This window comes from Emys orbicularis, chromosome 24 (assembly GCF_028017835.1).
Source record: "Emys orbicularis isolate rEmyOrb1 chromosome 24, rEmyOrb1.hap1, whole genome shotgun sequence".
NCBI classification, from domain to species: domain Eukaryota; kingdom Metazoa; phylum Chordata; order Testudines; family Emydidae; genus Emys; species Emys orbicularis.
This window is the reverse complement of record NC_088706.1, coordinates 6,244,551-6,271,333: the sequence shown is the minus strand read 5'-3', so window position 1 is coordinate 6,271,333 and position 26,783 is coordinate 6,244,551. Positions and strand designations below refer to the sequence as shown.

General features: G+C 44.2%; 1 protein-coding gene across 1 annotated transcript in view; it reads right to left on the bottom strand.

The window, feature by feature from the left end:
- DOT1L (DOT1 like histone lysine methyltransferase) overlaps nucleotides 1-26,783 on the bottom strand; it is a 90,582-nt gene that overhangs the window by 29,945 nt on the left and 33,854 nt on the right. The window contains exons 6-9 of the mRNA XM_065422010.1: nucleotides 21,002-21,096; nucleotides 17,885-17,947; nucleotides 6,757-6,812; nucleotides 3,060-3,139 (exon numbers count right to left, since the gene is read on the bottom strand). Of these exons, the coding sequence (XP_065278082.1) occupies nucleotides 3,060-3,139; nucleotides 6,757-6,812; nucleotides 17,885-17,947; nucleotides 21,002-21,096 (294 nt within the window). The remainder of the gene's footprint in view (nucleotides 1-3,059; nucleotides 3,140-6,756; nucleotides 6,813-17,884; nucleotides 17,948-21,001; nucleotides 21,097-26,783) is intronic.

Sequence of the window (26,783 nt, the reverse complement as noted above, 5' to 3'; positions counted from 1 at the left end):
CTGAAAAACAAGTTATCCAATTGTGTGTTTAAATGTAAATTAAATATTGTATAGTTCTCAGGGGCTCTCCATCCACCAGTCTGAACTGAATGCTAATGAAGGATTGTGAGAACTTCAGAGAGAGATAAGTAACAGGGGGGGGGGGGGGGAACTTGGGCGAGTGGGGGTGTTTACTCATCAAAGGTTTGCTCTGGAATATTCGGGGATAAAGACAACACCCTTGGCACTCTTCACTGAGGAAGTACATGGACAACAAGCTTGCTTTGTGAAAAAGGGGTCTTAACCAGGTTTGGATAAAAATGAAGAGAACAGCAGGGGGCGGGAAGGGGTGTGATAGACTTCTTTAGACAGGAGGTTAACAGTTTCATCTGTAGAAAGTGTTATGATTTTGTTTTAAATGTAACCATGTGTTTCTAATATTCTTACTCACTATCACCTGAATCTCTGATCTTTGGGGGGGAAAAAACATTCTTGTTTTCACTATAAATGTATCTAAGTGCTGTGGTGTGAAGCAAAGTGGTGATCTTGAGCTGAATCTTACAACCTGTTTGGGAACAGTACGCTTGGTAATTCAGTGAGCACTCAGTGGAGAAGGGGCTGGACACTCACAGGGTTCAGGGGTTCCCATCACTAGTTTGTGCAGAGGAAGTGACAGTGCACAAGGCAGCGCTTGTGTTGCCAGAGGCTGGTGGTTTCAAAGAACTGATCCACACAGGAACAGGCAAGACTGCTTTACATTAAGGGCAGGTGGTGTTGAGGTGCCTCACAACCCAGGATACCACCAGGGAGCCTCACAGAGATGAAGTGCCTTGCTGAAGGTCCTAGGAATGTAGGACCACAAAGGATCTCCTGGGTCACTGAGTCCAGTCCCCAGCCACCACAGTTAGAGTTGGGAAGAGAACCCAAGTCTCCTGATTCCCAGTCCAGTACCCCTACCTACTGGCACATGATGCCTCTATTAAATTAAATACAAATTAAAGCCCAACTCTGAAGTAAAGCTAGAGAATCAAACATACTGCAACTCTTCTGGCTTTGATTGGTTTGTGTCACAGCTATAATGTTGTGGAATTTACTTATTTTATTTATGCCTAAGCTTGGCCTCACAAGGAATATTCCTGTTTAAGTATCACTTCCACATCTACTTAGAACTGTGACAGCCCACTCTATACATTTGCCTTACAAGAGCGGTTAAATAACTATTTTTGTAATATTTGTCACAGCCAAGTTAAATTGTCACGTGTCTGAAGGGCAGGAACAAACTATCAAATTAAAAGTACCCCAGCCAAGTTAAAGACCATCATGACATTGCTGGACATTTCCAACTGCTAGCTTTTACAGCCCAACTTCTCAGGCGAAAAAAACCCTGGGGATTTAATGGTAACACTTTCCATGTTCAAATATTACCTAATTAATACTCCACACCCACGTGACATAGGTAAGTATAACGATCCCCATTTTAAACAAGAGAAACGGATGGATTGAGTGACTGCTCAGTGGCACAGTACAACTGAACTCTGGAGATTCTGGCTTCCAGCGCCATGCCTAATCCATGAGACCACATGGCCTCTCAATAAACTACAATTCACCTAATGAATTTAGTACTAGTTGAACATGCTGAATTGATCTTGTGGTGTGTCTATTCTAAAAATAAAACAAAACCAAAAACCCATACACCCCGGCGCAGTGAGTCTCTCAGCCTGGGTCAACTGACTGGGGCTTATACTACGGAGCTAAAAATAACAGTGTAGCCATTTGGCCTCAGGCCGGAGCCTGGGCTCGGAGATCCAGTGAGCGGCATGGGTCTTGGAGTCCGAGACTCCAGCCAAAGCGGGAATGTCTCCACTGCACTATACTACCTATGTTTTGCCCTGTAGCACAAGCCCCAGTCAGTTGACCCAGACTCAGATTTGCTGCCACAGGTTTCTGTTTGCAATGTAAACACACCCTTGGAGACCGAAACCTTATCCCTGCCAGAAGAGATACAGCAAGAGCAGAGGCAATGCAAATTGCCCCAGCCACCAGTGTCCTTAAGGCCTGACATGAAGGGCCACCTTTAGGAAGAGACGGCAGTCCAGTCTCCAAGTCCATTTAGACCGTGGTCTATTTACTCAGACAAGAGGTAAAATCTCCAGTTAGTCGCCATTGTGGTGGCTGTCCACAAGGAACAGAATGGAACCCAACAACCTGGCTTCAGATGACTGTAAATACGTCACCACCACCAACACAGAGTATCTGAACCCCACAGATAGATGCAGAAGGGTCAGTTTCCTCATTAATAACCCCCTGAACCATCCGAACCCAAGCATACCACCACTGGTATAGTGCGTAATAACCAGAAGAAAAAGTCACTCAACAAAACGAAATGAGACCAATCATTTTGGACAGTGAAATTGAGTAAAGTGTGAAAAGCAAACTAGGATGAAAAAGATTAATGGTTTAGAACTTTCAGTGTTAATCAAGGGAAGTGGTTTCTCCATCTTTTCTAATCTGTGGGCAAATTCGTAGGACAAAGCTCTATACCACAATCCTTCACTGTTTGGTTCTCAGTGCGTTTTTCTATAGAGCACAACAAAGACTGTAGTTTCAGAAGCACTGATCTAAGGTGTTAGTGCAGGTTAGGAATTTTTAAATATAATCTTAGTGTTATTTTAAGTACAGAACAAAGCTCTTTGAGCTTTAGATGTTGCCAAACTTGCATATAAATAGAGTATTTAAAGCTGAAAAACGCATTCAGGATTAAATATTCAAAAAACATTATGAAAGGTGCTGCCATGGAAATGCCCTTCTGTCATAGAAACAATTTGCATACATATATGGTAGGAACATTTGAAACAACGCAATAGATCTTCTGGGATGTCTCATGATTCCAAAAGACTTTTAAACTGGAGGCTGGTTGCTAGAGATAGCAAATCAGGAACAGACAGCACGCTGCAGCAGCTAGTAAACCCTGAATCTACTACTGCACAGAAAAAAAGAAAAACAAACAAACAGCAGAATATTCAGCAGCTCCCACAGTGAACAGGAAACCAACGGAAAAGAGTTTAAGTTCGATGTGTTACCTTCCTTCATGTTTGCAAATCGCTCCTTCAGTTGGTGATCCACCTCAGGACCAAAGGCAAAATTATTCACAAAAATAACACTGCAAGATAATGGTCTAGTTATTAAATAGGAACAGACAAATGGCATCTTATTTTACACACACTGCTACCTCTATGCAATCAGCTACATTCTATGAATGATGCTCATGGTTCTGAAACAAGAGAATGCTATATATCCTGAGGACGTATAGCTATTTTACTCAAGAAACAGAAAATTTCTACTTGCACGCTACACAAAGTAATAAGCTATAAATAGACAGTATTCACAGTACTTATTTGCTGAAACGTTACATATGAAAAAGTATCATATTAGGACACTTCCATTCATCAGATCAGCAGTTTCTGCACCATGAATTCATAAGTTAAGAACTACACTAGCAAGTTTCACTATCATAATATTAAAAGTATGTTCATCATGCCTCCATAATGCCTGGTGGCCTTTTTACAGTGCATATGAACATACCTACTGCTAACATGTTTATGACACTTGTTAAATCAAACTTAAGGAGTGGTGACAGCCCATCTTGACAGATACCATTGAATCCAATTATACCTTTGGTAATTTGAAGAAGTATTTACAAGTAATAATTTATTTACAAAGTACCCCCTGCCCTCACAAATGATGGTGAAATTCTACAGGCCTTTTCACCAGGTTAATACTAAGGCATTTGGGTTGATAATCTCGTTCTCTTAGCTCTTTTTCAACAAGCCTTGCTGTCCCCAAGGCTGTCTTCGGCTCTATCCTACACTGGAAACATTTAGGTCTTTCGTGGTGGAGGGATTAAATCTTGCAAGGGGCTCACCGCCCCCCAAAAATATTTAAGCCTTGAAAAGAGAAATCAAACAAGTTGCAAGAAGACATGGCCATGTAAAGATGAAAAGTGTCATGAAGTGGAAAAAAAGAGACCTTCAACCACAAGCAGTAAGAAACAGGACACATTACAAATGGAGAATACACATGTTACACTGGGTGTAACTTTTAAAGCATTTAACTTTGGGTCGGATATTGTGTTTCCAAATGTTTTCTATTCCCACTGGCTTCAGTGGGAAATAAGGATCCTTGACACCTCTCAGAAAATATTCAGCGCTTTGCAGGATCAAGCTCTTCAGGACTTTTTTAGGCCACTGCCATCTCATAGACTCATAGACTTTAAGGTCAGAAGGGACCATTGTGGTCATCTAGTCTGACCTCCCGCATGATGCAGGCCACAAAAGCTGACCCACCCACTTTCCCTTAACTCAGCTGAATTTATTTCTTTGCAAGTGAAACTAATTTGGATTCTTCTTTCCCCTTCTGGTGTCTCCATACAACACACACTTAAAGGGCACTAAGTTTAAGAGACGTAGCCAAAGCTATTTAAAAGCCACAATTTTAAAAAAAAAAAAATCTATGCCAATAAAAAAAAGATCTTTGTTCTGCCCACACCTGCTCTTACAAATATGGGAAACTTTTCTGGCAAGCAAGGCCAGTATGGGCTCCTTTTATCCTGCTTCCCACCCCTATGCAAAAAAAAGTCTCCTGAGCATGGCCACATGTATTAAAGTCACTTGAGAATTTTAAGGGGAGAAGGGGAAAAGAAAAAGTCCACTGAAATCTTTTTTAAATGTTCATTCTGATGGAATATTTACTATGCACATTGGAGACCAAAATAACTTGACTTTCCCCTTATTTGGTTTACTGCCTTTTCAGTGCAGACTGCTAAACCACAAGTGCAGACAGTATGAATAATAAATGCCACACATCTTGCTTAAGCATCAGCGAGAGCACAAATATGAACGAGAATTGTACATGTGCAAAAGTGAACATGCATTTTTAAGAGTTTGAACTTTTGGAACTCCTATTATTATCTGCTTTGTTAGAAGCACAATTTAGATCAGGTAAGTGATGCTGTTGGATCGGGGATGGCGTCATAAAACCCTTTAACCAAATGAAATAGCTAGGAGTGCTCTTAAAAATCCAAGTGGCTACTATCATCACGAAGGCCATCACCTAGGATGCTCACACTGCTTACAACAGAAAATGAAGGGGAAATTTCACTTTATTAGGAAATTGAGCTGGGCCAAAACAGCAATTGATCAATCAAAAAATTCTTTAAATAGCAGATGCTGATCAATTTGCATTCACAAAAACTCAAATGACTAAGCTTGAGGATGAAAAATTAATTTTTTGCTTTAAGAACTTTTGTGGGAGGGAGGAGATGGTTGTGAGCTGGTAGGAAGACAATCAACTGCATACTATTCAAAGTAGCAAAGAATAGCCATCATTTACTGCCACAGATCTACCAGTGTCTCCATGTGCAATAGGAGACAATCTATAGCAGAGGTCTGCTCAGGGCTAGGCCTGATCTGAACCCAAGCCCGAGAGGGTCGAATCAATTTCCAACCTGAACCTGATGCATTCATGCTGCCGCTGCCTCCTCCCCCAGGGATGGCTCTCCTCCTCCTGTCCTTGGAGTCAGTGTGGCAGTGGGGGCATGAGCCAGTGGCTGCATGCCCTGCTCCTGCCAGCAGCTGCCCCCATTGCATTGCTTGTGCTGCAGAAGTGAGATGTGCCGTGACTCCTCAGCACACTCAGTCCATTGCGGTGTGCTTGCTGCTACGTAACAGTGGCCAGCAGAAGCAGGATATGTAGCCACTGCTGCACCACCCCACGGGCCGGAGGAGAGCCAACCCCACCCGAGCCAACACTGGAAATCAGGTTCCGTCGGGTTGCAGAGCTCTAATCTAAAGCCTATATTAAAAACTGTTCCAAAGAAATGGAAGAGAGCTGGAAGGGGTATAGAGGGATGTGTGTGTAAAGATGCAAACAACTAATAAAGCAAAAGCAAAACCACACCACACTGCACGGCTGGGATAAGTCTGCCCACAAATTAAAAGGCAGCCCAAGAAGTCTAATTGGGATACATAATAAGGCAAAATTCAGCCTGGCAGACGCCTTTCCTGAGTGTGCTCTTAAACATGGTCTTGGAAACTGTCCATAATTTGCCACAGCCCTGAAGATTTTCAATGAGCCGTTTTGTCAACTGTTTTCCATCTCTCCAAGAAAGGGGGTGGTCTAGGAGCAGATCTGCCATTAAATGTTTCTTTTCTATCCATCATGTGATTCATGATTAGTATCTACTAACAAGGCTCTATGACCATGAAACCTTTCACAAAAATTTAGGAGTGTTTTGAACCATGACATTTCCCTCTTCAGCAGCAGTATGCTACAGTTTAAAAAAGACTCCATCTCTATATACAGATCTTCAGTTTGGGTGAATATTCAACTATCCAAGAGGATCAATGCAACAGAATAGCCAATTTCAATTAGCTCAGTCTTACTATCAAGGTAAGCAGCTGTACCAGTCACTCAAGCTGGTGCTTATGCAAGAGTCACTGACAGACTAAAGGAAATGCAAACACAGAAGGGGTCTACTCTAGCGGTGCACAAGGAATTTATGCTGGGAACTCCAATTAATACTTCTGGGAATGCATGAAAACCCATTCCTCCAGTCAGATATCAGGCTCCCCATACTGCTAGCATGGAAGCTCACATATATGCTTTAAATATTAGCTATGGAAATTCTGTATTATGAGTTGGCCATTCTCCCAATTTCCATTATGATACACTGACAAATATTACAAATTCATAAAGCCACAATCAACTGTTCTACTGTACCTTGTGTTTGCAATTCTTTCTTTCCATTCTTCTGAGAGAAAGTCACCTCTTTCCAGCTATAAAAAAAAAAAAAAAAAAACAGACAAAAATTTGAATGTCTCTTTCAGCTTTGTACATGGCAAGGCTAACATACTAGACTCAGTGATGCTGGTTATGAATAGGGCCACTTGAAATCTTCAGGAAATGCCTCAGGGAGAAAACTACCCCACATCCCTTCAAACAACTCCATTCACTCCCCAAGACAAGGAGACACCTCCCTTCCCACTGTATATCCAGATGTCCTTTTACCCTCAAGGAGGAGCTAATCAGTTACTGCCCACCATCCAAATATTGCAACGCCACAAAAGATTTTATTGACTCATTGGCTTCTCTACTGACTTATCACTGCAATACCCAAGCTCATCACATACACTAAATGAATGCATCTTCTCATTTTACAGATGGGGAACTGAAGTATGAAGATTTAGGCCAAAATCTGCAAACATGTCCACTAGTTTAGATTTCCTCAATGGCTGAGTGCTCACCTTGACACCCCCAGTACCTGATTTTTCAGGGACGCTGAGCGTCTTCAGCAACCATTGACTTCCACTGCAGTCAGCATAGAGCATCTTCACCAAAGGCGCTTCAGTGACACAGTTACGCCGATGTAGCGCTTCTAATGTAGACTTGCCCTAAGTTACCTTGATATTTGAATGACTAACTTGTAGTATTCCGTGAAATTACAATATGGAATATTGCAAATATTAAAATAGCTGCACTTGGTTAATTAAGGAAAGTATTTCCAATGGGGCTGGTTATGATAGATGTCTAGTATACTCAATTCCAGAGGCCACCCGTTCCACTGTAATATCGTGAAGTTCACAACTAAACTAAAATTGGACAGTTTGCTCTACACCCACACAAGCCAAGTACCAATGAACAATTTGCCTGCTTTGGACAGCAGACTTCACGGTCCAAATCCAAACTGCTAATATTTTACAGTTGCTGTCATAGCCTTTTAGTTATCTTAGCCTGCCTGATTTGCCATCTGATTTTCTAGAAATTGTAGCCACCAGTATTACATATGGTGTCAGTCTGGGAGCGATTCCTATAAAATTCAAGCCTCCCTGAATACAATGGAACCTTATAATAAGTAAAAGTTACTTCTGTTCCCAAATCAACACATTGAGTTGATGGAACTTGAACTGCAGTCTGCACACTACAAGCATTGAAACACGGAACCTTTATTCGATTTCATTGTAAACAGAGTTTCACTATACTCAAGATCCCTAGCAGAGTCCACTGGACACTGTTCTACTACTGAATATCTACTGGCTCATGTAAAATATTAGGTCTATATTTTCTGTGATTTGTTTCAAGTCTAAGTCCAATTCCACCAAAATTTAAGGCCTTCTTATCCCTGAGGAAGACCACCATAGACCTTTGTCTACACTGAGGACAGTCTCTAAAAAGAATTCCAGAATTGCTAATACTGGCACAGCTCCCCTTGGTGTTAACAATGTTGGGAGCGCTGGATGGGTTGTCGGCATATTTAACATGATTATGTAATTCTGTGCAGAGTTATCTAAACGATGTGATGTTAGAAACACCAGCAGCTTGTCTATATTAGGGTGCCCAACATCACTAATACCAGTGGAGCTGAGCCAGTGTTGTCAGAGGTGGGAAGTTTTTAGAAAATTCCCCAAGCATAGACAGGGCAATAGAGTAGTCCTCTCTTCCTGATGTGGAGATGACACCACAAAAATTCCCAACACCAGTAATTCACAGTGAATATTACAGCGGGTGGTATACAGTCTCAGCAACTAAAACAGTGCTGGGATCCCTTCCACTTGTAGAGGGCAGGAGTTTGCAAAATCTTACAGTAAGCAACAATAAGAGTGTGTAACAGGGGATAAACATCAATCAGACTCCAAGGTAAGAGAATGAATAAGATTCTTACAGCCCTAAATTAGAAGCTTTATAAATGAAAGCAGTTGGTCAGAAGATGAACTCCAAAATGCAAATGGAGCTATCATTTCTGTTTCTAACCTCTAGGCTAAAATACTCATTGTAAGCACAATGCCTACAAACCCATTTTATAATCACTCAGTTCCGTTAAATAGAAGATTAACTCTACCTTAAATCCATCCTCTCTTATTGCAGAATAAACTTCATTTTAGGAATTGGAATCAGATGGGAAGAGGAGCTAAGCCAAAAACTCCTGAACATTTTTAAAAGCTAAAACAATCATGCGACACCAGAGAGGCTGGTAAATACATTAGTCAAACACACACTTAAGTACATATATATTTTTAGGCTCTGCCACCACCACCTAAAAGGACACTTTCAATTTAATTGTCTGAAAGACTTGCACACTTCTGTCTGAAAGTCTTATCTATCATTGTTACAGGTTAGATCTCAAATGACTAAAAGACAGAGGGCAAAACAAGTCTCTGTTTCTGTTTACTTTGTACATTTGACATCAATGTGTGTTGAGTCAGTTTCACGGTTTCCCCACGTCTAGTCAGTTTCTCCTGTTTGTGTGGACCTTTCCAAGAATAACCCGGAGAGAAAGCACAGACTATAAAGCCAACCATTTAGCTGGAGGACTCAGGGCTGGAAGTAGCATCTGAAACTATGTTTAAATTATTTATTTATTTAAACTGATTACATTTCAAGTCCCTGTAAAAAGGGCTGTGACCTAACCGTATATCGAGTCATCTTGCCTACGCAAACAGAAAAAGAGTGTTTTAACCAAATGAAGGAATTATGTTTTAACTCGGATAAGCCACATACCAGGGTTAAACATGAAAATGTTTTTCCTGTCTACCCAGCCAAGTAGCCGCCATATTATAATTCAAGTGGACCACCGAACCATGTTCAAACATGGTTATTTTTTGTATTGTAGAAGCTAACCCACATTTAGCCAGTGCTTGGGTAAAATGCGCACCTGAAATGGGAAACTGCCATTAAAAGAGGTAGTCATTTTGGCCTCATCTACACTACAAAAATAGCCATGTTTAAACATGGCTGTGGCCCAACTGTGTTATAAAACAGGGGTTCTCAACCTTTTTCTTTCTGAGGCCCCCCCACCACATGCTATAAAAACTCCACGGCCCACCTGTGTCACAGTAACGGGTTTTCTGCATATAAAAGCCAGGGCTGGTGTTAGGGGGTAGCAAGCGGGGCAATTGCCTGGGGTCCCATGCCACAGGGGCCCCCGCAAAGCTACACTGCTCAGGCTTCGGCTTCAGCCTCGGGGGGCAGGGCTCAGGGCCCGGGCTTCAACCCCATGTGGCAGGGCTTCGGCTTTCTGCCCTGGGCCCCAGTGAGTCTAATGCTGGCCCTGCTTCATTGCGCCCCCCCCCCACCCCGAAACCTGCTCGCAGCCCCCCAGGAGGCCTCAGACCCCTGGTTGAGAACCACTATCATAAAAGTTTCTTATCTCCAGTTAGTAGGTAACTGGTACATTTCTCAATATGGAAGCAAGGAAGGGGACTCTGCACCAGTGATCCAACACCACTTATTTAAAAGCAGTGCGGAAATTATGTGATGCGTGAGAACATAAGAACAGCCATACTGAGTCAGACCAAAGGTCCACCTAACCCAGGGTCCTGTCTTCCAACAGTGGCCAATGCCAGGTGCACCAGAGGAAATGAACAGAACAGGTAATCCTCAAGTGATCCATACCCTGTCGCCTATTCCCAGCTTCTGGCAAACAGAGGCTAGGGACACCATCCCTGCCCATCCTGGCTAATAGCCATTGATGGACCTATCCTCCATGAACTTATCTAGTTCTTTTTTGAACCCTGTTATAGTCTTGGCCTTCACAACTCTTCTGGCAAAGAGTTCCACACGTTGACTCTGCGTTGTATGAAAAAATACTTCCTTTTGTTTTAAACCTGCTGCCTATTTCATTTGGTAACCCCTAGTTCGTGTGTTATGAGAAGGAATAAATAACACTTCCTTATTTACTTTCTCCACACCAGTCATGATTTTATAGACCTCAATCATATCCTCCCTTAGTCGTCGTCAAACCATTTATGGACTTATATCCCTACTGTAGCAGTATCCCTCCAGCCAACAAGGCGGGAGAACTGCCTGCTGCAAAGTTTGATAGTAGGAGATGCTTTTTAATTATTATTTTGGGAAGTGAAGAGAGCTAACCACCCATCATCCCTCAGGTCATAGTTCCCTAGTAGTGCTACTGACCTTCACCAGCCCCAAGGGAGAACGCAAGTATCCCCAAAGTCACTCTCAAATTGAGATCTCCCAACAGTACCCAAAACAAGTGGCACAAACAAGAATCCCCATTTCATTTGGAACAAGAACCGGTAAGGAAATTTGAGCTCTTCCCTGGTAATTAAACAGCTACACAGCCAGCTTCTGATGGGTTATTGCATAGCTTAAGTACAGAATGCTGTGCGGTCGAGGTCACACAGGAAAACCACAGCCTGTCAGTGTGAGATGGCAACAGCAGCAGTAGGGATGCACTCAGTCTCTTCCAATCAGTGTACCCACCCCCACAGTGCTCTCTCTCTCACATAGAAATTTAATCTCCTTAGTGAATAATGAATGGAAAGGACCATCTGTAATGCAGATATTTTCATCTGACTAGACAACGCAGGGGACCTGCTTTATCTAAACGGATAATTAGCTCACTGAAATCCACTTCAGAGAGCAGCCAGCCCCCATTGTTTCTAAATTTAGAAGCAGAGGCAGGTTTTCCCTCCCGTTTTCAGACAGATAGGTTGGCTCTTCAGAGACTGCAGGAATTGCTCACAGTAGCTGATGTCTCCAACTCAAAGCAAACTGGCAGGTCACGCCCATAGGAAGCAACAAGAAACACTACTGCAGGTCTATATTCATTATAACGGATAACAGCTGCTTCTGAAGGCCAAGTCCCCCTTCCCAGAGCTTTGGGCTCCAAAATATAACAGCAGCTAACATTCTCTCCCCAGACCTGCGTTGGAAGACTCTGTGGTAAAGCTCTGACTGCACAATGCCATAAATACTCAACGTCTCATTCTAGCAGTCTCAGGGCAAAGTGCTTGGCTCACAAAAACAGTTAATTCTGCCTGGAAAAGTACACATGGTTATTTTTAAGCCCCTGTTCGTTGCAAAAATAACTAGAGGCAATAATCCAAACCTCTGAAACGTGGCATCATGTCAAAGCCACAGGGGACGTTTGGAGGGCTTTTCAAATACCAAAACATCGAGTTTCCCGCTGAAATAGGGCATTCAAAAATATCTAGGACAAATACACATCCTGCCCACACCCTTACTGCAGAGAACTCACCGTTAGGCAATGGAAGCTTTTAAGCACAGGCAATGACAGTTATGTGCCTACAAAATACATCAGTGCAAGTCATATCAAGGAAGCTTGAGATACTGGTTAGTGCTGTACAAAACTCACTGTTTTTGTTCTGAAGCAAGACTTTTGTGAAAAGGCAACACATGGCATCCAGGACACACCCAAGCCTACCAGAAAAGCTAGGTGAGGCCTGCAGGCTACAAGAGAGGGGGAGAAAAGACACTGCTGTAGGGACTACACATATTAATGCACCCAAGCTCATTTGTGGGGTTGGGACGGGGTGAGTCAATACCTAGGCGAGTGAGATTTCCTTCTATGATACAGTCTGCTTGAGTGAGAGGGATAAATCAAGTGCACAACTCCAAGCAACCATTAGACCTATCTTCAGTCTCAGTGAAATTTGGAAAGTTAGACTCAGACATATATTATAATACACAGTGCTGCCACGAGTGCAGGGGACTGGACTAGATGATCTCGCAAGGTCCCTTCCAGTCCTACGATTCTCTGATCTGGATTCCCTGTTCTCCATTCCCAGCCCTCGGACCTCCCATACCAAAGTGTTGGGAAGGCTGGATAAAGAACGCTATGATCCAATCCACTCTTGATTTTAAAAAGCCAAAGCCAGACAAACAAGGTTTTGCAAAATAAAAGTGAACCCTAGTTTTACCCTCATCTTTAACCAAATTTACACCAGTGTTCACATTGGGTTTAAAAGTTCATTAAGGCAACTCTGGAGCAGACCACTTGCTGCATGGATGCCCCAAAACACCACTACAGTCCAGCAGGGATTTGGGGACTACAAATGGCTACGGTAGGACTCCATGGAAACTTGTAGAACTCCCCTGGAGGTGGGAGCAGGAAAGATTGCACACTGTATAACACTGACCTACACCCCTGCCATACCTTAAGAGTCTGCATGTTTTCCTTCACTTTACGCCAAGGCTCAGGCATTGGAAAGAATTTCTCCCTATGGCTAGAGCAAGCTCTTTCTGGCAGAAGGGAAGAGCAGGGGAATTGCTGTCATCAATCCACACCAAACCAGAAAAAGCTAAGCCTTTCACCATACTGAAAATTAGACATGTGAATTTGGCATCTTCTTTTCCCCAGCTAGCTTTGCAAGTTTGCACACAACTCCTCTCCTGATGTACACGTATCACTGAATGAACCCTTTCCTAGTAGGGAAATGGTAAGACAACAGGTGGGAGGCATTTGAGGACACAAAACTCAATACAAAGATACTCTGGGAAGAACACTCAGGCACTTTTTTCTAAGGGTACGTCTACACTTACCTCCGGGTCCGACGGCAGGCAATCGATGTTCTGGGATCGATCCCGGAAGTGCTCGCCGTCGACGCCGGTACTCCAGCTCGGCGAGAGGAGTACGCGGCATCGACGGGGGAGCCTGCCTGCAGCGTCTGGACCCGCGGTAAGTTCGGACTAAGGTACTTCGAATTCAGCTACGTTATTAACGTAGCTGAATTTGCGTACCTTAGTCCGAAGTGGGGGGGGGGTAGTGTGGACCAGGCCTAAGTGGCTCCTCAAATGTTATGTCCTATATACCTGGATACGGTTCTGAATTTGGATCCACACAGGGATATTTACATTTGGAAACTATGAAGTACCATATGTCTGTGTTAACTGCAATGCTGAGTTTTTAAGCTTTAGTTTGATAACTGACCACGTGCAGAAATTCCCCGAGAAAGACTATGTAATTATCCAGTTCTAATCACCTAAGAAAAACGCTATTTCCTTGGGACAACAGTTACCCTGAAAAAAAAGTTGGAAACTAACCTTGCAAACTTTCAAGGAACTAGTTCCAGTTTCATGGAAATAGACACTAGAAAATGTTCTTTTAGAGTCAAAAACAAAGAATGAATAGATAATGAATGGGGTTTAGGTTTGTAGCGGAACCCTCTTGTCCAAAAGACTCAAGTGACCCACAGCGGGATACGGTGTCCTAAGCAACAATGTGAAGGCACTAATAGCCACAGACGGTGGGTTTTTTCAAGTGGTATATATTTTCACAGAAAGGAGAGAAAAGAACAACCTCTCTCCTCCCATTTCTCCAGTCTTCTGCTCTCTCCTGCCCAAAATACCTTTACGTTTCAGTGATAACCCATTATTAGCAGCTGTAGCTCAGCAAATGCCTTCGACTCCAAAATGCCTCAAGATGTTTTGCACCAGCTGGAGAACTTTACAATGCAATTATCGATGGAAAAGTGACAATGTTAAAATGGCATCTGCTTACTCAACAGATCTGCCTCTGTAGGTATTCTGACTGTGTAAATTCTGTATGCTGACTCTTCTCACTAAAACATATTTTATTCCTTTTTATTCTTGTTAGCACTGGAGACCAAATGCAATGGGAATGCAGAAGAGCAACCTAGATATTTTGTTTACTTATTTGTTTAGGTCGGTGAATCAACAGAATTCTTAACTGAGTTCTGATTTCAGAATCCATTGCTGCTGCTGAGGCTCCATCCAGAAGAGAGTACAATTCAGTTCTCAAATTCCAGGCCACATTTGAGGGACTGGACTAGGGAAGAGCCATCACCAGACTTGTAAACTGAGCACACTGGATATGGAGTCAATGTGAACACCAAGATGTTATTCTGTCAGTCATTTTTCAGAGTACAAACACAGAGCCAGTTGCACTAGACTCGAACTATGGATACCTAGCTGTGAACAAAAAAAAAAATTCATGCAGGAGGAACAGCAGGATTTACTACTGTCTCGTGTCTGTCACAGGTTTGACTTTTGGAGCAAGGCAGCAACAATATGAATGAACTTAATACCACTGTCCAAATAATTTATACAAAGCAGCAGCTAGGATCAGAGACTTGTTCCCACGGATTTCTGCCAATCTTCCCCTCTTCTCCCCCCCCCCCCCCCCACCAACTTTTTAGTCTTTTGAAAATATTTAACTTTATAATTTTTAATCCAGTTGCATGGAATGAAATTTACACAGTTAAAATCTACAGAGAGTCCTGTGGCACCTTTAAGGCTAACAGATGTATTGGAGCATAAGCTTTCGTGGGTGAATGCCCACTTCATCGGAGCTTATGCTCCAATATATCTGTTAGTCTTAAAGTTGCCACAGGACTCTCTGTTGCTTTTTACAGATCCAGACTAACACGGCTACCCCTCGGATAGTTAAAATCTAGTTGGTCACAAACTACTCCAGTCCTTAGTCATATTGATGATGCTTGTCACCGACTGGGCTCTCGAGAACCCCCTGAAAACATCTAAAGCGCCCCTTCTCGGAGATAATGGGAGGTGGTAACCAAGCCATTTTACAAGAAGCAAAAGAGGGCTCTCAAGTGCAGTTGCATTGCCTATCACCACTACATTCCATACACTCAGATGAAGCTTTTCAGCCTTGTGCCTTCCAATGCATTCTAGTCACGGTGGTAACCGCCTGTATTACTACGGAGGGAATAGATGGAATTACTGTCTTACTGCCAAAGACAAGATGGCTTCTCAGCATGTTGCCATGTGGGAGAACTAAATATAGAAGGATTTGGACTCATTTCCGTTACCCAATGTCCATGCCACAAGCATTATGGAAAGAGTCCATTGCAATCCACCAAGAAGTGCATATCCTTAGCTAAGATATGTTGACTTTGGGGGAAATTGTTCATTATCTGATTCTTGTCAGGGTTAGAGATACACATACATATACTGTCAGCAGATTAGTGATGAAAAAGAGATGTTAGAAGCCAAAAAAAAGAGCGAGTAAAAATCTGCCATGTATGATAAGGGGGTGGAGATGAGAAAATTTTCAAACCTAGTTGACCTAATGTTCGACTCCTAAATCCGTATTTAGGCATCTATATAGAACAGTGGTTTTCAAACTATTTTTATTGGCCACCCCTTTCACACAGCAAGCCTCTGAGTGTGACCCCACTTATAAATTAAAAATGAGAGGGAAGTAATCTCATTTAATGGGGGCTCGGGGCTGCCAGCCTCACGGAGCTGGCCACTCGAGACCCCCATGTAACCATCCTGTGACCTCCTGAGGGGTCACAACCCCCCAGTCTGAGAACCCCAATATAGAAGGTGACCTGATTTTTAGTGGTGCCATGAACCCCAGCTGTCATTGACTTCAATGGGAGCTCAGCTGCTCCAAAGTGTTGAAAAAGCAAGACACTTATTTGGGAGCCTAACTTTAGGCACGCAAGTTTGAAAATTTTGGCTTCAGTCCTTACCATTGGAGGAAGCGTTATAAAAGCCAAAGAACTGAACAAAAATAAGCAGTCTTGTTTCCATTATAGTGTCAGATTCTGCCACATGTAATATACAATGTGGCAATACTCATAGCTTAATGCAATGAATACATATTCAGTATTTCAGTCTAGGTTCCTTCCCTAGTCTTTAAATTACACGGATTATAAGTGAAATATCTTCAGGAAATATTTCTTTCATATAATGCCAGCTGGGTAGCCCCCTGGAAGACTGCCATATGGCCATTTCCTGGGAAGGAAGGCCTGCATACAGTTTCACAGCAGGAAAGAGTTTGCAGCCTTGACATTAATCCAACTGCAAACTACTCCTACCATGGAATCAGCATATATCTAAAGGAACAGTGACTATATGTCAGTTTCAGCAAGGGGATATTTTGAGACAGGCAACATTGTCACCTTATTCCAGCAGATGGCCTACTTCTCAAGGAGAAATAGGAGAGCCCTTACATTACAAGGCTGGTCACTGGATATTAGAGTATTATGAGTCTTGGGCTAGGTCCACACTACCTGCCGAATCGGGCGGGTAGAGATCGATCTTCTGGGATCGATTTATCGCATCTCACCTGAACGCGATAAATCGATCCCAGAAGCGCTCCCCCGTCGACTGCGGAACTCCTGCTCACCGAGAGGAGGAAGCGCTGTCGACGGGGGAGCTTGCCTGCACCGCGTGGACCCGCAGTAAGTAAACTTAGTTCGATCTAGGAAACGTCGACTTCAGCTACGCTATTCTCGTAGCTGAAGTTGCGTTTCCTAGATCGATCCCCCGCCCCAGTGTGGACCAGCCCTTGAGTTCTCTGCAAAGGAAAATTAACGTATCCCTCCATCATGCCAAAGCCTGGCTACCAACAAGAGGCCATTTGAGAATATTGGGAAATTCAAAGGCAAGTGGACCAAAGTGGTCTAATAGCTTAGCCGTAGAGCTTAAAAAAAAAAAAAAAAAAAAATCACATTAGAGACCATGATCTGTTTCCTGGTCAATTGCTCCCAGGCTAGGAGTGCTGTAGTGGTAGCTAGCTGAAATCTCAGAGAAGGGAAGATTCCTTGAATCACCCAATGACAATTCCTCCGAATGATTAGGGAACAACAATGACCCAACTCAACCCTCCTTGACTAGAAGCATGGCAGCTCTGGGACCTGAAACAATCTTTTTTTTTTTTTTTTTTTTTTTTTTTAAGGGGAGGTTGGGATAAAGACACAAACAAGCAGGGGTATTCTCAGGATTCTGAGAGAGCCACTAGAGAACAGGATTACATGAATTTCTCACAGGTAAATGGCTAATCAGGGAGCAATTTTCTTAACGATGTTTGAATGTGGGAGCAGAAAACAGCCTGAGTAATGAGAGTTTATAAGAAAGTCTTCCAAGAATTTCTGCAAGCCTCAATAACATTCCCAATAACACACACCAAATGTCAAGTGAGTCAAGAGGAGGGCTCTGGGAGGATGTATTTTAGAGAGCATCGCTCAGCAGCAGCAGCAAGATAAAGGCCAGGAAGCTGCTTCTTGGCTGGGGAAGGGGAGGAGGAGGACCTGTAAATTCTGAACATCAGTAATAATTAGTGGAGCACAAAGATTTTCAGCTGAGTTTCACTCACTGTGTATTCTGCATGTTTTTTCCCATACCATTTCATCCACTTTCTGAACTCTCTGTCCATCGTCTAGAAGAGGGAGGAAAAACAAAACCACCCATTAGGACATCTCGCAATACCAGTTATAGGATAGTGAGAGGAGAAGAGGCAACTCTGACAATGCTCACGGGCCTGTAAGAGTTCTTTGCCATTAACACATGAATGGGACTGCTGAAAAATCGTATAGACACATACTGAAGGCCTACCCTTCTAGTTCCCATGGGGAAACTCCTTTACTTCACTGGGGCCAAGGGATCAAGGCTGACACTCTCTTTTCCACTCTCCAGGGAAGCCTTAAAGACACTTTGAGTTGACACTGCTCAGTAGTCTGCCAAGGATGGTGCAACTGTTGCTGCATAATCCCAGAGCAAGCAGAAGGCAAGGAACGTAGTCCTACCGGAGCCCAGATAGCGAAGGGGGGTAAAGACAGGTCTGCTAGGGCAAACGAGAAAGCAGAAGTAGGCGTGCTTCTTTCAGTTGCTATTGCAGTTGCCTTGCAACACACTGCCAGCAGCTGGGGGGTATTCTTCGATCTATGACTAAAGAGACTAAGGTTGCATAGGATGGCAGGCACCTGTGGTTCAAACCCAACTAGTTGGCAGTAGGTTTCCATTGCCAGACACAGGAGAAAGGAGCTGAAAATCCTTCACATCCAGACAGTCTGGGGCTAATGAGAAGCAGCACCACTACTTGTCTGAAATCTTATCCCTTCCTATAAATTGTGGGTATAGAGGACATGGTGCTTCTGCACTGTGGCAGTGAGCGTCAGTTATACCTATTCACCCCATTTAAAACTAAAATGGACGTGTACTGGGAATAGCGAGAAAGTGTCACAATTTATGACCTACTGTAACTGCAAAATTGGGTCCACATATTCAGGGCTCAGACTGGGAGGAAAGAAATGGTATTCAAGTTTCATCCACCATCCCAAACTCCACTTACAGTCTCAGATCAATTGGAGGTTTCTGATGTTATGTCAGCTATGAAACATTTTGTGCTGACATTTGTATTCCCATTAGGCTTCAGAGTTAACACACCCAGTTAACAACAAGACAGTTCACACCACTCAGAAATATTGTTTCAATCTCCAGAGCCAAAAGACAGTGAAACATCAATTCACATTTTGGAAAATTTTCTACAAAACCACAGACTAGAAACTTAGGTTTTTCCCCCCCCATTTAACTGGAAGTTTAAAAACTGCATAAAGTGATGCAGTAGGCCAGAGAAATGTTACTATGGACAAATTCAACTACAAGCTCAATACAATCTCTAACACAAAACATCTGTTGAGAAAAAAAGTGAGCCAATCTAAATGCAGCAAGAAGCAGATAGGCAGGCTATTTAAGGGTAGACTCACACTTTCTTAAATTGCAGCAGTTGTCAAGTCGATAATCTAATGGACAGCCATTTATTAGTGCAAGGATAACATGGTATACTTTAGGGTGACCAGATGTCCCGATTTTATAGGGACAGTCCCAATATTTTGAGATTTTTTTTTTCTTATATAGGTGCCTATTACCACCCACACTGTGTCCTGATTTTTTCATACTTGCTATCTGGTCACCCTATATACTTTATTCGCCCAGTAAAGTCATAAAATACTTGACAGGGCATTATTAAAAAGGGACCCCATCAGGATTAGTATTCCTAACAATTTATATTCTCTTCATGCACTTGCAAATTCTTTATTGCCTGCTTGCCATTTACACTACGGCCCCTTCACACTGCTCTGTGTAAATGGTCCCTAAAGTAGGTACTGCTGGAGTGGTGTAAAAGGGCCTTCGTATAAACAAAACTCTGGCCCCATATGTATTTTCTCTCACAAGTAAGTGGTTTTTAAATAGTGATTACTACTAAATAAAGAACCAGGAACCTAGCCCTTGTGAGCTGCTCTAAAATAAGCCAGAATGCTCATGCAAAGAGGTGCGGGAGAAAGATTTGGTAAAAGTGTTCCAGCTTGAAATTTCCAAGGGATTACTATGAAGAGTAAGGACAAATTATTTCCTAGGCCCTTCTATGGCACTCATGATAGCATCAGAGCCTTTTACCTATACCCTTGAAAAGGAAGCTCTAAAGCTTATGTACACATTCTTTAAGAAGCTAAAGTTTGTATTTGAAACAGACCGAAGTCCATTAGTTTGAACAAGGAGTTAAAGGCATGAAGCTCTGTGCAACCTACTGGAGGAAGCACAAAATTCTTATTGCAAGGCTTGACCAACTTTTATTGTTTGCTCGCAACTCATTTGGGTTCCATGTTTCCCTTGGAATTGATTAACTTTGCAAGTCCCCATTGACATACAATTAACGGAAGTGTAAAGAAAACTACTTGCCTAAGTACAATGGCCTTATTAGGAGACGTCGTCGTAAGTACTTCATTTGGGTACATACTGAGCATTGCTATTAACTGAATACTCCAGTGCAATCGATAGGTCTCAGTTACTCTGCAGCTCCAGCTATATTAACATTTTTAATAGCTAAGCTCAATGGTTTAAGAGTTAGGGCTTCTAAAGGACATTCTTAGCGTGATCCGGATTTCAGCCTTTTTTAAAAAAGATTACGAGTTTCAGCTATTCTGTCTCCCACTACTCTGATCTTGCTCAACTCCTTCCTAGATGCGTTCAACCCTACACAGCACTAGCCTCTGGGACACAGCCCGTTCAAAGTCCCATTCCAGACCCGAGTAGGGTCCTGAAATCCACAGCGTAGGCAGTACGGTGTCTCGGTTAAACCTGCATCTTCCCTTTTGACTTTTGTTCCCTTTGTATAAGCTTCCCATCACCACGCAGCCTCACTCCGCCTGGTTTTCTCTCAGGCCTGAACTAAGCTCTCTTCAGAGACCAGTTAATGATATTTCTGATCACTCGGTGAGCATTGCCAGTGAGCAACAGGAAGCACAAAACCCCCTCATCATTTGCATCACTGCTGTGCTTCCAGCCCTTACTGACTTAAGGAGCCAGAGTGTCTAGGATTCAAACTCAGGATTCCCGCTTTGCAATGCATAGCGGTTACCTGCAAGACATAAGAGATTGAACCAGCTCTGGAATCAAACACCTACAATCTCATACTCCCAGAGATGTAACTCACCTCAGCATATTTGGCCGGAATATCAGCTTTCTCCACACCATAGTGATGTTTGCAGTTTGTGGCAGCAGCAACTTGAAGCACCACCTGACCCACACCTGCAGGTAGAGAAAGAGACAGTTATAGTAAAAAAGCCCCCCTATACACACGAAACTGCTTCTAAAACAAAGACCAAGATGTATGCAAGGATTCCTATGCGACTTTGCACAACATCTGTGTCAATTCCCCACCCAAAAAGTGTGGATAATGCATCTCTCCCTCTCACCTTTTGTCTCGTCTATTCAGACTAAGCTCTTCAGGGCAGGGACGGTCTCTTTCTATAAGAATGTACAGTACCTAGCACAATAGTCACTCCCATAATACAAATAAGGACAAGTGCTGAGTCCTGCACTTAGGATGGAAGAATCCCATACACTGCTACAGACTAGGGACCGAATGGCTAGGCAGCATTTCTGCAGAAAAGGACCTAGGGGTTACAGTGGACGAGAAGCTGGATATGAGTCAACAGTGTGCCCTTGTTGCTAATAAGAAGGCTAACGGCATTTTGGGCTGTATAAGTAGGGGCACTGCCAGATCGAGGGACGTGATCATTCCCCTCTATTCGACATTGGTGGGGCCTCATCTGGAGTACTGTGTCCAGTTTTGGGCCCCACACTACAAAAAGGATGTGGAAAAATTGGAAAGAGTCCAGCGGAGGGCAACAAAAATGATTAGGGGGCTGGAGCACATGACTTATAAGGAGAGGCTGAGGGAACTAGGATTAATTAGTCGGCAGAAGAGAAGAATGAGGGGGGATTTGATAGCTGCTTTCAACTACCTGAAAGGGGGTTCCAAAGAGGATGGATCTAGACTGTTCTCAGTGGTAGCAGATGACAGAACAAGGAGTAATGGTCTCAAGTTGGAGTGGGGGAGGTTTATGTCGGATATTAGGAAAAACTTTTTCACTAGGAGGGTGGTGAAGCACTGGAATGGGTTTCCTAGGGAGGTGGTGGAATCTCCTTCCTTAGAGGTTTTTAAGGTCAGGCTTGACAAAGCCCTGGCTGGGATGTTTTAGTTGGGAATTGGTCCTGCTCTGAGCGGGGGGTTGGACTAGATGACCTCCTGAGGTCCCTTCCAACCCTGATATTCTATGATTCTATGAAATAATATAGCACATTGACTGATAAACGTATGACAATTTACATTACAAAAAATAGTTCCAACTTCAAAACAGTTACACGTCAATACCGGAGCCTATTTTCCACTAAAAAGACTTATGTCCTACAGGAAGTAAATGTGGATGTGTTTTGTTTCTGCTAGAAAACCAAACAGCAGCAAGATAAATTTTGCAGTTTAAATCTCTCAGCATAATGGAGAGATCTATAACAAAACATGAATACCTCATTTTCCTCATGACGGAAAACGCATACAAAAGTCTCAGCACATTGGGAAAAAAATGCTAATACACAAGACAGGAGTATTATTTCGTAGTACAATAAAAAAAGATAATGATCAATACGCAAAGTAATTTCAGAAGCAATTGCTAAACTGCAAGACAAAACATTACTTAAAAATGTATGAACTTCCCATCACTCAGTCTCAATTATGTTTGCATCAGAGACTGCTCCAGCAGTAATTAGCTGCCATTCCCACACCTTGTCTGCACGCATTACATCTCTTTGGCTTGGGGAGGGGGAAGAGGAATCACAGCTAAATCTCTGCTTGCACACCCGACCCAGATTTTGCCAAGTACATGGTAAATCTTTATAAGCTGTTGCAATCATTCTATATTTCTTACTTCAATTGATTACAACTGCCGATCAAACTATGTCTATATTCATTCTAATACCAAGTTTATCACTCTTTGTACTGGACTAATGTAAAATGCATTGTCTCACTAATGCACTTCTCATAGAATCATAGATGAGCATAAAGGAAACAAATATTCAAGCCAAGTAGATAGCACATTTGCACAGAAAACACATTGTCGTTTTCCATTTCATCGATTGCCTGCAGGAAGTAGCACTAGTAATTGAGGAGGTGGTGCTCTTGCCATTAAATCATTATTGATACAATACCCACTTTGGTATAACGGGGAACCACATGCTGATAGTCCTGTATAATAAATAATTGTATTATGGTAGCACCTAGAAGCCCCAATCAGATTCTGGGCCCCATTTTGCTACGTACTGTATAAATAGAGTAAAATATGAATAAAAAGATGCAACTATTGAGTAACAAACAGAATGGGGGAGGATGAGGGAAGCAGTAAAAACTATATACATTTACATGAGCCAAATAAATATTAGAAGTCATTACTGCCCTTCTCTCTTCAGAGACCACTTGTGGTTAAAGATACCACTTTTTTGCAACAGTTGCCCCAATTTCATTTTGCATAACTATGTTCTGCCTTCCTAAAATTCCATTTCAACCAGATATAATATTGTTGGCTTCTAGCCTTAAATGGTTGGACAGAGTTACTGATAAAAAATGGCTGCCACATTTCACCAGCGGTTGTTACACTGTGTGGCAGATGAATGATTCCTATACATAGAGGTGTAGGAAAGGCACTAAAGTGGTTGGATATTGTGCTACTGCTAGAATGGTATCCTAATGTACTTTGTACACTATACTGCGTTGCCTAGAAGAATATGGAAATTCAGTCTCAATTCTGCCATCAATGTGCAAACTTTCATTGGTGTTAACAAGAGTTAGGTAGGGAGGAGAAATCAGAATCCTTTTTCTTCTTCGGGTGCTTGTACACGTCGACTCCAATCACGTGTGCGCGCGCCGCGTGCACAGTCGTCAGAAAGTTTTCCCTTAGCAGCTCCCGTCGGGTCAGCTGTGGAGCCCCCTGGAGTGGCGCCTTCATGGCGCTCAATATATAACCCTGCCTACATGGATCCCGCTTCAGTTCCTTCTTACCGTCGATGCCGTCCATTGGAACGGCATTCACTTGCCTTGCAAGTGCTTCCCTTAGTTTTCTTCTTTAGCCTGTAGTTTTAGTCTAGGTTTCAGTTAGTAGTTAGTTTAGTTTAGTGTATATAGTAGTTTGGGTTAGGGTGCAGGGTTATCCCCTATCCCTTACCTCCCCTCGGTTCCAGGGCATGCCTCGGGGACAAGGGTTTAAACCTTGCGGGACCTGCGGTAAGCCCATGCCAACGGGCGACCCCCCACGACACATGTCTGGAGTAAGAGCACCAAACAGACAGGTGCAAAATCTGCAGGTCTTTCCGCCTTTGATGAAAAAAGAGGGATTTCTGTCTGAAACAACTTCTGATGGAGTCCGCTCTCTGTCCACAGCCCGCCACGCTGGGATCCGGCATAGAACGCGTCAGTGCAGAGCGCCCCAGCCTCGGTGCATGACACGGTGCCAAGGAAAGACTCTGATTCAAGAGACCCTTGGCACCGGCACTCCCCAGCACAGACAACCAGGTACAGCTCGCACAAGTGACACAAGACGACGGACAGGGGTTCTTCCCCGGTGCCAAAGGCAGGACCAGGTGCAACAGCAGTGCGTCCGGTGAAGGAGCACTCAGCGCCCAAGGACCAGGAGTCGGCGCCGTCGATTTTGGTTCCCCGGAGGGGACTGTTGAGTCCGGCGCCCAGCAACTCCCCGGACAGACAGTGCCAAATGGAGGAGTTGGACTCCCGCTCCACCCCAGACACTTTCGAAGCTGCCAGGGACCTAATAGCAATGACGGCCCCTCAACCTCTTGCTATCAGGGACAAGCCCCTGGTGCCGCCGCACCTGGCACCACCTAGGGGCAAGCCGGCCATGATGCAGCGATCACCTTCCCCAGCACAACACCGTTCACCTCGGCACCACTCAGATTCACCATTCCCAAGACGCGGTTCCCCAGCTCGGGACCCCGTACGTGGTTCCCCGGCACCGGTCCCCGCCACTGGCGGAGCAGCACCAGTCCCCGGCGAGGGAGCAGCGGCACCGGTCTCCAGCTCAATACCGCTCAGCACCGCCAGGGTCATCACGATCTAGATCAGTGTCGTCTGACTCGGACGGGGACTCGTTTTATTCACGCCGCACCAGGCTCACGTCGCATCGGCACAGAGCTGCGGCACAGCCTCCACATTGGCAGCCGCAGCCTCAATGGCCCTTTTGGACTCCCTGGGCTTATCACCAGGCTTGGGCTCATTCTCCAGGGGCACTTGGTCAGTAGCCTCAGAGGCCCAAGCACCTCAGCATAAAGATTGCCAGATGCCTCGGGGATCGGAATCGATGCCAGCACAGGGCCCGCAGCCTGTCCAGGACACAGTCAACACAACCAAGACTACAGCCCCGATAGCCAGCCGGACTACCACTGCCATGACAATGGTCAGTGCAGAGCCCACAGGCACTGACCAGGAGGACGCTAGAGAACTGGATGGTCAGGAGGACCTAGTACCACCTCTAGCCTCATCCTCAGACAAGGTGGTTACAGGGACTTTGGCCTCGGGGCCTCCTGCGATAGACCACCGTGCACACCAGGACCTCTTGTGCAGAATCACCCACAACATGGGATTGCAGGTGGAGGAGGTTATCGAACCAGAGTACCCCATATCCTGACGCTAGAGGGTCCCTCCAGGGTAGCTCTGCCCCTAATTAAAACTATACAGAACAGTATCAAAACGCTGTGGCAGACCCCAGAATCGATCCCGCCTACAGCCAGGGGCATGGAGTGCAAGTACTTTGTCCCAGGCAAGGGATTCGAGTACTTGTTATCGCACCTGCAGCCCTGCTCCCTAGTAGTGACCGCCGTCAACTAGGGCCAGCAAGGACCAACTCCCAAAGCCAAGGAGTCTAAAAGATCTACTCGATGGGGGACCTGCAGCTGAGGATAGCGAACCAACAAGCTATCCTCAGCAGATACAACTTCAACTCGTGGGCCTCCATGTTGAAGTTCAAGGAGCAAATTCCATCAGACTCCAGGGCTGAATTCACGGCCATCGTTGATGAAGGGAAGGCGGTGGCACAAACCTGTCTTCAAGCCTCCCTTGATGCGGCGGACTCTGCTGCCCGCGCCCTCTCATCGGGGTTAGCCATGAGAAGGGGTTCAGGGCTGCAGGCGTCTGGGCTGCCCCCCGAAGTGCAGCAAACCCTTCAGGACCCCTCTCACGAACAACTCCTTATCCAGGAGGTGCCATCACTCCTCACCATAGGGGCACTGGAGGAGTTCCTCGGGAGCCCACTATAGCACTAGCATTCTACATCGAGCACACTAAGCCTTTCAGGAAATCGAATCAGCTGTTCATGGCCGTGGCAGACCGGATGAAGGGTCTCTTCCCAACGCATTTCTTCCTGGATCACGGACTGCATCCGCACATGCTACAAGCTGACTAAGGTCCCAGCCCAGTCTATTATGGCACGCTCTACAAGGGCACAAGCCTTGTCAGCAATCTTCCTGGCCCAGATTCCCATTCAGGAGATCTGCAGAGCGGCAACCTGGTCGTCGGTGCATATGTTTAACCACTCACTATGCTATCACCCAGCATTCCAAAGATTTTGCAGCATCCGGCAGAGCGGTACTCCAGTCCGGTCAGTTGGGTTATATATTGAGCATCATGAAGGCGCCACTCCAGGGGGCTCCACAGCCAACCCAACGGGAGCTGGATTGGAATGGACGTGAATACCACATCTCAAAGAACAACAGTTATGAGAAGATGAGTAACCGTTTTTTTCAGTGCACCCACCAACTGAAAATCAGTGCACATAAAAATGATCACAGAATTATGGTTGAGGCTATTGCATGCTAAACCATTGTTTTCAGATACTCATAAAAGTTCTTATTTTTCATATGCTTGGTCTTAG